The sequence below is a fragment of the Arachis hypogaea genome, chromosome 13 (genome assembly GCF_003086295.3).
Source record: "Arachis hypogaea cultivar Tifrunner chromosome 13, arahy.Tifrunner.gnm2.J5K5, whole genome shotgun sequence".
NCBI classification, from domain to species: Eukaryota; Viridiplantae; Streptophyta; class Magnoliopsida; order Fabales; family Fabaceae; genus Arachis; species Arachis hypogaea.
Window position 1 is genome coordinate 119,763,694 of NC_092048.1, and position 13,357 is coordinate 119,777,050.

The following is a 13,357-nucleotide window of genomic DNA, read 5'->3' on the forward strand; positions in this document are numbered from 1 at the left end:
GTTTATATATTTTTTATATATTTATATTATGTATTTTATCAATCCCGCTACGTTACCAACAACATTTCTACCAACTTCTGCCAACTCTTATTTATAATTGCGTTTAATGGAAATATCTTAGTGGATGTGTCTAATAAAAATGTATTTCTTATGGCTGTATTTAAAACAAGTGTCTTTATAGATATATTTTCTGGATGTATCTCTTTATATATATGTTTAAAATATAATAATTAATTATTGTTGGTAATAAGTTGGTAAATAATATGTTGATATCCTATACTTTTTCATATTTTATTTTGTATTATTATATGTAATATATACTCCGGGGCGGGTTCACCCTAACCTCGACTCCGCCCCGCCCCGATAAAAACCCGCCCCGATCGGGTAGGAGCGGGGCAGGTACCCGCGGGTTCGGCAAACTCCGGCAGATCACAGTTTGTTCTTCAAGATTAATGGTAATAATTTTACAGCACTACTTGTCTATGTCGTTGATATTATCCTTACTGAAAATTGTCTTTCTGAAATTTCTTCCATTAAGAATGCTTTGGACTCTGCTTTACGCATTAAGGATCTTGGTATTCTAAAATATTTTCTTGGCATATAGGTTTCTCACTCTGCAAAGGGCATCTCTCTTTGCCAACGAAAATATTGCCTTGGCCTTTTGAGTGATTCCAGATTAACTACTGCTAAGCCTTTCTCTGTTCCAACGGACAATAAACTCCGATTATATCAGGATTCTAGTCCACTTCTTACCGGTGTCACTTCCTATTGGTGACTTGTTGATCGACTCCTTTATCTTAATACCACTCGACTCGATATCACTTATGCGACACAACAACTTGGCCAATTTATATGCACACCTGCAGAGAATCACTTGAACACAGCCAAGCGAGTTTTATGATATCTCAAAAGGTCCCCAAGACGTAGCTTGTTCTTTCCTCGAGCTTCTTCCCTTCAATGTTTTGCCTTCAGCGATGTTGATTGGGGAAGGTGCTCGAATACTCGGCAGTCTATTACAGGATTTTGTTTCTTCTTAGACAAATTCCTCCTTTTTTGGAAAACAAAGAAACAAGAAATTATTTCTTGTTCTTCAACTGAGGCAGAATACAAAATTATTTTTTTCTATCACAAGGGAGTTACAATAACTTGTTAACTTTTTAGCCGATCTCAATATCAATTATACTCGCCCTCTAACTTTATATTGTGACAACCAGAATTTCATTTACATAGCTATAATTCTAATCTTTTATGAACGTACCAAACACTTGGAAGTTGACTATCATTTGGTTTGTCAAAAGCTACAATCTGATTTAGTGAAATTACTCACTGTTTCATCTGCTAATCAACTTGTTGATGCATTTACCAAAGCTCTTCCACGTAACCTCTTTTCTATCATACTCTCCAAACTTGGTTTGATAAACATTTATCAACTTCTAGTTTGAATTTGGGTTTTGGGGGGGGGGGGGAAGCAGCAATCCATTTTCAATACTACATAGGCCCACAAACAAAAAGATACTATACATAAATAATTAGTATGCACAACTTGATCATTTTTTATACGTACTAGCTTCTTATTTTTATCTCTTCTAGAATATTTCAGTTATAATGACTCTCTCTCATACACTATAGTAAATTAGATTATGGAATATGGATGTCTTGATTGATTTAACTTATTTCACTAAACCATCAAGTGGTAGATAGTGAAAGCCATCACCAAATCATGACCAAATTATCAACAAAGCCAACTATGACGATCGAGTCTATAAATAGGCCATGAAGTTACTCATAAATATGTGCAAGATACATAAGTACAATACACAAAAACTAAAGAGCTTCATTAGCAAATCCAAAAGCTACGTGACTTTTGTTTCTTTTACATTATATTTATATATTATATTGAGTATATCATTACTGAGAGTGTGTTATAAAATCTCATTTATAGTAAGATATACATATTAGAGAGTATTAATAAAATTATCTTATTCTCTCTATTTTATTTTTATATCTACTTCTCTTCCCAATTTATTTTATTCTACAATAAATTATAAAAAAAATTTCGTCTTTTATTTTCTTCTTAAGATCATCTTTATGTCAGATTATTTTATCATTTTCAAATCAAGTTGGTTATTTAGGAGCTTGGATCCATCTGCTCCAAAATAACTTTTATATTTGACTCAAGTAAACAAAAAATGTCATGTATACATAAAAATAACTATTAAATGAGTCTTCATATTAATACCAAAAAAACAAAATGAGTCTTCATATATTTAAGTAGTTATAGATAGTAGTATGTGTGAGTGAGTGTAAGTTGTATAATGTATAAGATAAAAAAAAAAGTAGTTATAGATATATTGATACGAGTCCCATGGGACAACTGAGAATTGTCATATGCCAATTGGTCCAATTACAAGAGCAACAACTAAGAGAATAAAAGAAGGTTTTGCAAACATGGCTAAATCATGTGTTCAGGAGATGCATCAAGAATTGGGCAAGACAATGATTAACGATTATCAAAAGCCACACGTCTTACTATTTTACAAGATGCATTGAAGACTCTCATTAGTCAAGATGAATTAAAAGAGACATCACTTTCTTAGAATTTATTTTATGTTTATTTTATTTTTGTTATTTGTTTGTTTTAGGCCCAATTATGATTTGGCCCATATTTTATTCTAGTGAACTTATGAGTTAGGGATTTAAATTTAAGAGGTATAAAAACCCTCTAAAACTTGGTAGCCATTTTTTTCTTAATTTTTGATGAATGAAATTTTCTGAGTTTCTTTGAGAAACTTGGGTGTGAACAGGTGAGGTAGAGTGATTCCCTTAACTGTTGCATCAGGAGATCAAATTGAGGTAGAGGAGTCCCTTTCTTTGATATTCCATCTTGTCCTGGGTTACGTTCCGTATCATTTGGTATCAGATTTCAGGTATTAGATTAATTTTCATTAGTCTACATTCACCCTTTCTGTGTTCTACATAAATTTAAAAAAAAAAAAATTCCAGCCACGCATAGTCACTTCATCCTTACGTCTTATTCTTTTCTTGTTGATTGGCTTTTAATTCCTTTCCCTAGGATTATTTTCTTTTCTTGCTGCCTTTGTGTTCATCGTTATTCTTTTTGTCCTTCCCTTTTATTATTTTATTATTATTCTTCTCATTAGTAGTAAAAAAAAAAAGAGTACATACTTTAAAGTTTACACAGTAGCACTCAAGCAAGAAGAAGAAGAAGCGTTGTGTTCTTTAAAAAAAAAAAACAAAGCATCAATCTCAAAAAAAAAAAATCATTACGTACGTTATTATTATTATTCTTATTCTTAATTTTTATTTTTTTTAATTATTATTATTCTTATCTTTTGTCTTTTGTGTCTTGTCCCTTTTATTATTCTATCCATCTTTTCTTTTTATCGTTGCGTCGGATTTTCTCTATCTTTTATTTTTATTTGATTTCTAAAGTGCAACAGTCAAAGAGATTCAAGAGTGGTAAAAGGCAAGAGTGGTAAGTTTAATAGAGGATAAAAGCCAATTTTGAGAATAAACACGAGTGTCCATCTTTGAGTGAAACACGTGAGCGAGTGCTTGTGAGGTCCTTTTATAATATTTTTATTACGGGTTCATTGTTATGGCATCTCATTCTGAAGATACTGTAGTTGACATGGAGTTGATGCAAAGGGCCATTCAACACTTAACTAATCGCTTGACTGAATTGGAAGCATGGAAGCAAGAGGTGACACAGACACTATCCAAGATTGCTAAACAAGGACCTTTCCAAAATCGGTGTCAGAATCATGTACCTTCTGATGATGACTCTGATGGGGTTATAACACCTCGACATAAAAGTCAAGATAGCAATATCAACGCCATCAAGATGCAAATACCACCATTCAAAGGGAGAAATGATCCTGAAGTTTATTTGGAGTGGGAACGTAAGGTGGAAAGAATTTTTGCTTGCCATAATTACTCTGAGGCAAAGAAGGTTCGTTTGGCAGCAGTTGCATTCTCTGACTATGCCTTGCTTTGGTGGGATGAACTAGTGAAGACACGACGGCGGAATGATGATCACCCTATAGAGTCTTGGGATCTTATGAAGCGCCTCATGAAGAAACGATTTGTGCCTTCGTACTACTACAGGGAAGTGCATCAGAAGTTACATCGACTGACTCAAGGCTCCAAGTCCGTTGAAGACTACCATAAGGAAATGGAAATGCTTATGATTACTGCCAACATAGAAGAGGACACTGAGGTTACTATGGCACGATTTGTGGGTGGTTTGAATAGAGCAATTGCTGATGTAGTGGAGTTACATCATTATGTGGAGATAGAGGATCTAGTCAGTATGGCAATAAAGGTGGAGAGGCAACAACAAAGAAGAGCACCAAGAGGATTATCGCATGCTAATCCAAAGTGGGAGTCTCGTAGTGCTGACACAACAAAGACTAAGGGTGTTGAATCCAATGCATTGCTTGATGCTACGAAGAAGAAAGGTAATTCTAACTCTTCTTCTGCTACTTCTAGACATCGAGATATTAAATGCTTCAAGTGTCATGGTATGGGTCATTATGCTAGTGATTGCCCAAATAGGAGATTGATGGTTATTAGAGGAGATGATATTGTGTCTGATTCTGATCATGGTGATGACTCTGATCATAATAGCATGCCATCTTTGGAGGATTGTTCTGATAGTGATGTTGAGTATGCAGTCCATGGTGAATCTCTTGTTGTTAGACGTGCTTTGAATTTACAGGTGAAAGAAGAAAGTCTAGAGCAACGCCACAATCTTTTTCACACTAGATGCTTGGTGGGTGGAAAAGTGTGTAGTCTAATTATTGATGGCGGGAGTTGGACTAATGTGGCTAGTACACTTATGGTGGAGAAATTGGGTTTGACATGTGTTCGACATCCTAAACCATATATGTTGCAGTGGTTGAATGACAGTGGAGAGATCAAGGTTGACAAACAGGTGACAATTGCATTCTCTGTTGGCAAGTATGTTGATGAGGCATTGTGTGATGTGGTGCCAATGCAAGCTTGTCATTTATTATTGGGGCGACCTTGGCAGTTCGACCGTCGAGCATTTCATGATGGTTATACAAATCGATTCTCCTTTGATTTTAATGGTTGCAAGATCACTCTTGCTCCTTTATCACCTAAGGAGGTTTACCTTGACCAGTTAAAGCTTCAACAGGATACCAAGGGGAACATGGGATGTGAGATCACAGAAAAATCTGAGAGAAAAGAGGCTATGAGAGAAAAGAATATAGCAAAAGGCCCAAAGGTGAGTGAAAAGAAAGAAAAGAGTCCATGTCATGAGAGTAGTACAAATACAAAAAAAATTGAGAAAGTTGAGAGCAAATTGTGTTTCTTTGCAAGAGAGAGATTTAAAGAGTGCTTTAATAGGCAAGAAAGCTTTGTTTATGGTTCGGTTTAGGGATACTTTATTCTCTGACACTGACCTTAACCCAAATTTGCCAAATAGCTTTGTCTCTTTGTTGCAGGCATTTGCCAATGTCTTTCCTACTGACGTACCACGTGGTTTGCCTCCATTACGTGGGATTGAGCACCAAATTGATTTTATTCCTGGTGCTAGCATTCCTAATAGACCAGCCTATAAGAGTAATCCTGAAGAGACAAAGGAACTTCAAAGGCAAGTAGAGGAGTTATTAGCCAAAGGTCACATCCGGGAGAGTATGAGTCCATGTGCTGTACCAGTTTAGTTGGTTCCAAAGAAGGATGGTACTTGGCGAATGTGTGTGGATTGTCGTGTAGTCAATAAAATTATGGTAAAATATCGTTATCCTATCCCTAGGTTAGATGACATGCTTGATGAGTTATATGGTGCATGCATATTCACTAAAATTGATTTAAAAAGTGGGTATCATCAAATTAGAATGAACCCAGGGGATGAATGAAAAACTGCATTTAAAACAAAACATGGGTTATATGAGTGGTTGGTAATGCCTTTTGGGTTAACTAATGCCCCTAGTACTTTTATGCGTCTGATGAACCATGTTTTGCGAGACTTTTTGGGTAAATTTGTTGTTGTTTATTTTGATGATATTCTCATTTATAGCACTTGTTTGGATGACCACTTGTCACATGTTTCAGCTGTTTTGGAAGTGCTTCGACAAGAGAAATTATATGCTAATCTTAAAAAGTGCACTTTTTGTATTGATCGAGTTATATTTCTTGGTTTTGTTGTGAGTGCGAGTGGAATTGAAGTTGATGAGGAAAAGGTAAAGGCTATTCGTGAATGGCCAACACCTAAGAATGCTTCTGAGGTACGAAGTTTTCATGGGTTAGCTGGGTTTTATAGAAAATTTGTAAAAAAATTTTCTACCATTGCTGCGCCTCTCACAGAGGTCATAAAAAAGGATGTTGGATTTAAATGGGAAAGGGAACAAGACATTGCATTTCATACCCTAAAAGACTGTTTGTGTTCTGCTCCTATTCTTGTTTTACCTAACTTTGATAAAACCTTTGAGATTGAATGTGATGCTTCTGGGATTGGTATAGGTGCTGTTTTAATGCAAGAAAAACGAGCCATTGCCTTCTTCAGTGAAAAGTTGAATTTAGCTCAGCGTAAATATTCAACATATGACAAAGAATTATATGCTTTGGTTCGGGCTTTAGAGGTTTGGCAACACTACCTCTTACCTAAGGAGTTTGTGATTCACACGGATCATGCATCTTTGAAGCACTTAAAAGGACAAGGTAAGCTTGATAAAAGACATGCTAAATGGGTGGAATTTATTGAAACATTTTCCTATGTTATTGCCTTTAAACAAGGTAAAGATAATGTCGTTGCTGATGCTTTATCTCGGAGGTATGCTTTGATTACTACACTTACCTCTAAGTTATTGGGCTTTGAGTTTTTAAAGGAGTTGTATGTCACTGATTCTGACTTTTCTGCTATTTATGCCTCTTGTGAACATAGTGAATTTAACAAATTTTATAGACATGAAGGTTTTCTGTTTCGTGGTAATAGAATTTGTGTGCCTGCTTGTTCTATGAGGGACTTACTTGTTCTTGAATCACATAATGGGGTTTGATGGGTCATTTTGGTGTGCATAAGACATTGGATGTGTTATCTGAACATTTTTATTGGCCTCGCATGCGTAGAGATGTTGAAAAAATTTGTGCTAAGTGTGTTGCATGTAAACAGGCTAAATCTAAGTCTTTACCACATGGTTTGTATGCCCCTTTACCTGTTCCTATGCATCCGTGGATTGATATTTCTATGGATTTTGTTCTTGGTTTGCCTCGAACAAGAAAAGGTCGAGATAGCATTTTTGTTGTGGTAGACAGATTTAGTAAAATGACTCATTTTATTGCATGCCATAAAACTGATGATGCAACAAATATTGCTGATCTATTCTTTAGAGAGGTTGTGCGTCTGCATGGTGTTCCCCAAACTATTGTTTCTGATCGTGACGTCAAATTTTTGAGTCATTTTTGGAAAGTTTTATGGGGTAAATTAGGCACAAAATTATTATACTCTACTACTTGTCATCCTCAAACTGATGGTCAAACTGAAGTAGTAAATAGAACATTAGGGACCTTATTACGTGCTGTTGTTGGTAAGAATTTGAAAACTTGGGAAGATTGTTTACCTTTTATTGAGTTTGCTTATAATAGAACTACTCATTCTTCTACTGGGTTTTCTCCTTTTGAACTTGTTTATGGTTTTAATCCTTTAACTGTTTTGGACTTATTACCTTTGCCTTTGAGTGATATTGTTAGCTTGGATGCAGAAGGTAAAGCTGAAAAGGTTAAAGCAATGCACTTGAAAGCACGTGAATCGCTTGAACAGAAAAATAAGTTGATAGCCCAACGGGTGAATAAAGGTCGAAGACAACTTATCTTTGAACCTGGTGACTGGGTATGGGTTCATTTGAGAAAAGAGCGATTTCCTACTCAAAGAAAATCCAAGTTAGACTCTAGGGGTGATGGTCCATTTCAAGTGCTCGAAAGGGTCAATGACAATGCTTACAAGATTGACCTTCCAGGTGAGTATAATGTATCAGCTACTTTTAATGTCTCTGACCTATCTCCTTTTGCTTGTGATGCAGATTCGAGGACGAATCTTTTTCAGGAAGGAGGGAATGATACGAGCCCCATGGGATAAACTGAGAATTGTCATATGCCAATTGGTCCAATTACAAGAGCAACAACTAAGAGAATAAAAGAAGGTTTTGCAAACATGGCTAAATCATGTGTTCAGGAGATGCATCAAGAATTGGGCAAGACAATGATTAACGATTATCAAAAGCCACACGTCTTACTGTTTTACAAGATGCATTAAAGACTCTCATTAGTCAAGATGAATTAAAAGAGACATCACTTTCTTAGAATTTATTTTATGTTTATTTTATTTTTGTTATTTGTTTGTTTTAGACCCAATTATGATTTGGCCCATATTTTATTCTAGTGAACTTATGAGTTAGGGATTTAAATTTAAGAGGTATAAAAACCCTCTAAAACCTGGTAGCCATTTTTTTCTTAATTTTTGATAAATAAAATTTTCTTTGAGTTTCTTTGAGAAATTTGAGTGTGAACAGGTGAGATAGAGTAATTCCCTTAACTATTACATCAGGAGATCAAATTGAGATAGAAGAGTCCTTTTTTTGATATTCCATCTTATCCCGGGTTACTTCATATATATAATTATAGAAGTTAGATTTTAGTATAAACATAACTTTTTGTATTATCTTTTTTTAAATAAAATTTATTTATTTATTTTAAATTTTCTGATGGGTTGATGAATTGCCAAGAGTGTAGGCATTGGCATTTGACCAAAAGACCAACATGTGTGCTTAGACTTAACAACGTGTCATGCATTTCATCATTTGCATGTTGTGTATCTGTCATGTTACCACACAACCATCTCTTTCATTTCAACTTCTACCGTTCTACGTTCCACTATCCCACACTCTTTGGTGCTTCATAAAGAGAGAGACAATGATGGGCCACCACACAGAAGATTGCATTCTGAATAAACAATATAAATAACAAAAAATTTAATACCTCAGCTCTACTGCTTGATACTAATTGAATGTCTAATCCCTTTCATAATAGCACCCTAGTCCAAAATCCAGACAATATAAAAAGCCACGTGGTGCATTGGTAAAGGACCTGGAGTGACACAGAATGGCCACGTGGCAAGAAATTATTGGATAGTGATACATTGAAGTTAGTTGATTGGCAAAAACAAGTGTCAGGAAGATCTATAAAGCAGAAAAAACCGCAGAATAGCACTGTTCCCACTTCCACATTTCTTACTCTTTCCCCACAACGAACTCTCAGATAATTTCAAAAATTTTGTAGATCTCATATTTGGTAATTTGGCTTTTCACTGTTCTTAAATTTTAGCTGCTTAGGGTTTCACAGTTAGAGAGAGAGAGAAAGAGAGAGAGAGAGAGAGAGAGTGAGAGAGAAGAATGGAAGAACAAAAGCGAAGCCTTATGGGGATCTTTACGGTGCTCCTCCTCCTTATATCGATTTCGTCGTTTCAGCTCCTCCGTGCTTCTGATAATCCCGACGATGTTGATGATGCCGTAATTGCTATCTTTCTCTCTCTCTCTCTTAAGACTTTAAGTGTTGGATCTGTGTTTTTAAACTTTTGAATTAGGTTCACATTGTGCAACTGTTTGTATTAAATGTTGTTCAGATTTTCTACGAGTCGTTCGATGAGGATTTCGAAGGTCGTTGGACCGTTTCAAATAAGGACGACTACAATGGTAATGCTAACTCAAATCTCGTGTCATTATTTGTGTGATTTAATTGATTGATTGTAGTTAGTGATATCTGATCGTTTACTAGCTGTTGATTAAAAGTGTGAGAATGAACATGTTTCTTTTTTATGAAATGATGAATATAGAACAAAAGCTGTCTTGCCATTGGTTACTATATATGGCTGTGTTAAAAAAATAAAATAAAATAAATAGAAAGAGGAAATAATAATGTATATCACTCAACTATTGAAATTCAATTCTCAATACTAGAAGTGCTCTGAAATAACTTTGGATTTGTCCCTTCGGTTCTAGGTGTCTGGAAGCATGCTAAGAGCGAGGGGCATGATGATTATGGACTCCTTGTCAGTGAGAAAGCAAGGAAATATGCCATAGTTAAAGAACTTAAAGAACCTGTGACCCTGAAGGATGAAACAGTTGTTCTTCAATTTGAGACTCGGCATCAGAGTGGCCTTGAATGTGGTGGTGCATACCTGAAGTATCTTCGACCACAGGAGGCTGGATGGACACCCAAAGAATTTGACAATGAATCTCCATATTCTATCATGTTTGGTCCTGACAGGTGTGGGGCCACAAACAAAGTACACTTTATTGTCAAGCATAAGAATCCCAAGAGTGGGAAATACGTTGAGCACCATCTCAAGAATCCCCCATATGTTCCATCTGACAAACTCACTCACGTATACACTGCTATTCTGAAGCCTAAAAATGAGTTGCGTGTTTTGATTGATGGGGAAGTGAAGAAGAAGGCAAATTTCTTATCTGTTGATGATTTTGAACCCCCTCTTATTCCTCCCAAGACAATCCCAGATCCTGATGACAGGAAACCCGAGGACTGGGATGAGAGAGCAAAAATTCCTGACCCAGATGCAGTAAAGCCAGATGACTGGGATGAGGATGCGCCCATGGAAATTCTTGATGAGGAAGCTGAGAAACCTGAAGGATGGTTGGATGATGAACCCGGAGAAATTGATGACCCTGAAGCCACAAAACCAGAAGATTGGGATGACGAGGAGGATGGGGAATGGGAAGCCCCTAAAATTGATAACCCCAAGTGTGACTCTGCTCCTGGTTGTGGTGAGTGGAAGAGGCCAATGAAGAAGAATCCAGCTTACAAGGGAAAATGGCATGCCCCTCTCATTGACAACCCAGCTTATAAGGGTATATGGAAGCCACGTGATATTCCAAACCCTGACTACTTTGAACTTGAAAAGCCTGATTTTGAGCCCATCGCAGCTATTGGTATTGAGATTTGGACAATGCAAGATGGCATACTATTTGACAACATTTTGATAGCTAATGATGGCAACGTTGCAGCCTCTTATAGAGAGACTACATGGAAGCCCAAGTTTAATATTGAAAAAAAGAATCAGAAGGAAGAAGATTCTGATGGTGGTTCAGGTTTTCTTGCAGACTTGCAGGTAATGTCATTGATTTGAGCGGTTTCGTCATGTAACTCATTTTACTGTGCAACATCCGTTGAATATGGCTCTTCCACTCACTCCTCTTTCTGATGCTTAATTTTATTTCTTGCACAGACAAAAGTATTTGAACTTTTGTACAAGATCGCGGACATTCCCTTCCTTAGTGATTACAGGATCAAAATACATGTAAGAATCTTAACAAAATACTCCTATCCTTGTGTGTGCCTGCTCGCTCATGCCGCACCTTTTTTTTCTGTGCTTTTCTTCCACCCTTCACTCATTAGAGTTTAACGGGAATCTGACTCCTATGCTTTTGAACAGGATCTCATTCAAAAGGGTGAGAAGCAACCAAATCTTACTATTGGAGTTCTCGTGTCTGTTGTGGTTGTCTTCTTGACAATCTTCTTCAAGCTCATATTTGGGGGAAAAAAGAAGCCGGTGAGTAATGAAATTCATTATTGTATCTTACCCGGTAAACTTGTTCTCCTCATATTTCGGAAACTTTGTTTAGGACAGTATGTTAAATTGTTAAATTGTTAATCTGTGAATCATGTGTCTTGTTGTGCAGGCAAGGGTTGAGAAGCCAAGCCCAGCACCCAAAGAATCTAAGGCCAACCAAAGTGGCGAAGAGAATGATGAAAACAAAGAGAAGGAGGAAACATCTGCTTCTGCACCACGTAGGAGGATAAGGCGAGATTGAAATGGTTTAAAACCTTTTCATTCATAGGGGACGACCAAGATCATCACAATAGATAAATTTTGAGCTTAGTTGGAACCGTTATTTTCATTTTTACCCATGAGGCCATGACCTTATTTTAAAATATGATTTGCAATGGAGTGTAACAGATATTTATTGGGCTGATCCTTTTGGAGACTTGCGCATTTGAAGAATTGAAGTTGTACAATTATTATTTTTAATTTGTTTCTAATGGGAAATAGAAATCGAATCTCCTAACAACATTTGAATAGCTAAATGAGATTGCTGAGGATAGAGAAGTAATGCAAAGCTGCCACAATTGTTTTAACAAAAACTGTTGGTTCTAAATGATAAAAATGAAAGTTTATGATTAACAATTTTTTGGCTAAAGTCGTCTATATCTATTGCAGGTATAGAATATAGATATATGGCCACAGATTCATTATTTCACCACATTTGTGAGAGTAACATGCTTCCCCATTAACATAATGACCATTTTATCTCTCGCACCATCAGTATAATGACCTTGCTAATAAAAGTTGAAAATTCACATTAACCCAAGGAAGGGGGATTAACCCAGCGCCATCCGTAGGCCGCAGCAGCTGCCAAAGCCTCATCTTCTGCTACCTACCTCAAGTCACTGCCTTTATTGTGTCTGCATTTGTTGTCAAACTGCAAGTTCAGGATGAGACAAACAAGATGGCACCTATAATTTAAGACGGCCCTGCATTCTGAAATGGTTAACATGAAACTAGCCACGAGCCAACCAAATTTAGCATTGAAGATATACAGACTGAACTAGATGAAAATTGTTTCGCTTTAATTTTTGAACTTTTCGATGGAATAACGATATAATTTATGCAATCCAAATAGGCTCATTAAATCATCATTTGACAAATTACAGGCACATCACTATGAGAATATTTAATATGAAACATCATCTTGGCTATAGGTTTAAAATTTTTTTGTCACATCTTATGAAGATAAATCTTACTCTTATAAATACATTATTGAGTAACTCGGGTGAAGCATTTCAGTAACTCCTACAAATGTGGTGGAGTAATGAATGCGTGGCCTAGATATATCTCATGTCTTGTAGACCATCAAGACATCTGCTAAGGTTCTTAATATTTATTATTTTAATTTATATCTAATAAGATTATTTAATAAATAAAAATTTGCATTAATAACTATTTTGTATTATAGAGGGAAAATAATAAAATTAGATGTATAAAAAATAATAAAATTAATATAAATCTTTCTCTAAATATTTCATGCAAACAAAATTTTATTTGGTAGGGTATAAATAATAACGGTATAAATAATAACTGAGGTAATTAATAGCTTTACAAAACAAAAAACATTAGGTGACTAATATTTTTTCTTTATATTTAAACCAATATCAGTAACTCTTATTTTCGCTGAAAATATTGATCCTAAGAATTTTTCTGAAAAGTAGTAAAAATTCAAAATTTATATCTGAAGAAAAA

General features: G+C 35.7%; 1 protein-coding gene and 1 pseudogene across 1 annotated transcript; both read left to right on the forward strand.

Moving 5' to 3' along the window:
* Window positions 1-3,619: 3,619 nt before the first annotated feature.
* On the forward strand, window positions 3,620-8,122 carry LOC112735305 (uncharacterized; annotated as a pseudogene).
* Window positions 8,123-9,218: 1,096 nt separating this feature from the next.
* On the forward strand, window positions 9,219-12,088 carry LOC112732959 (calnexin homolog). The gene is made up of 6 exons (XM_025781796.3): window positions 9,219-9,551; window positions 9,665-9,734; window positions 10,041-11,167; window positions 11,285-11,356; window positions 11,492-11,608; window positions 11,739-12,088. Exons 1-6 carry the CDS (start codon window positions 9,435-9,437, stop codon window positions 11,868-11,870), a joined length of 1,635 nt encoding a protein of 544 aa, XP_025637581.1. The 5' UTR covers window positions 9,219-9,434; the 3' UTR covers window positions 11,871-12,088.
* Window positions 12,089-13,357: the final 1,269 nt, after the last annotated feature.

Excerpts from the sequence above, each read along its gene's own strand:
- LOC112732959 (XM_025781796.3), top strand. The coding sequence starts at position 9,435 with ATGGAAGAACAAAAGCGAAGCCTTATGGGGATCTTTACGGTGCTCCTC. Across the intron at positions 11,357-11,491 it reads ATTACAGGATCAAAATACAT|GATCTCATTCAAAAGGGTGA; the intron begins GTAAGAATCTTA and ends GCTTTTGAACAG. Across the intron at positions 11,609-11,738 it reads TTGGGGGAAAAAAGAAGCCG|GCAAGGGTTGAGAAGCCAAG; the intron begins GTGAGTAATGAA and ends CTTGTTGTGCAG.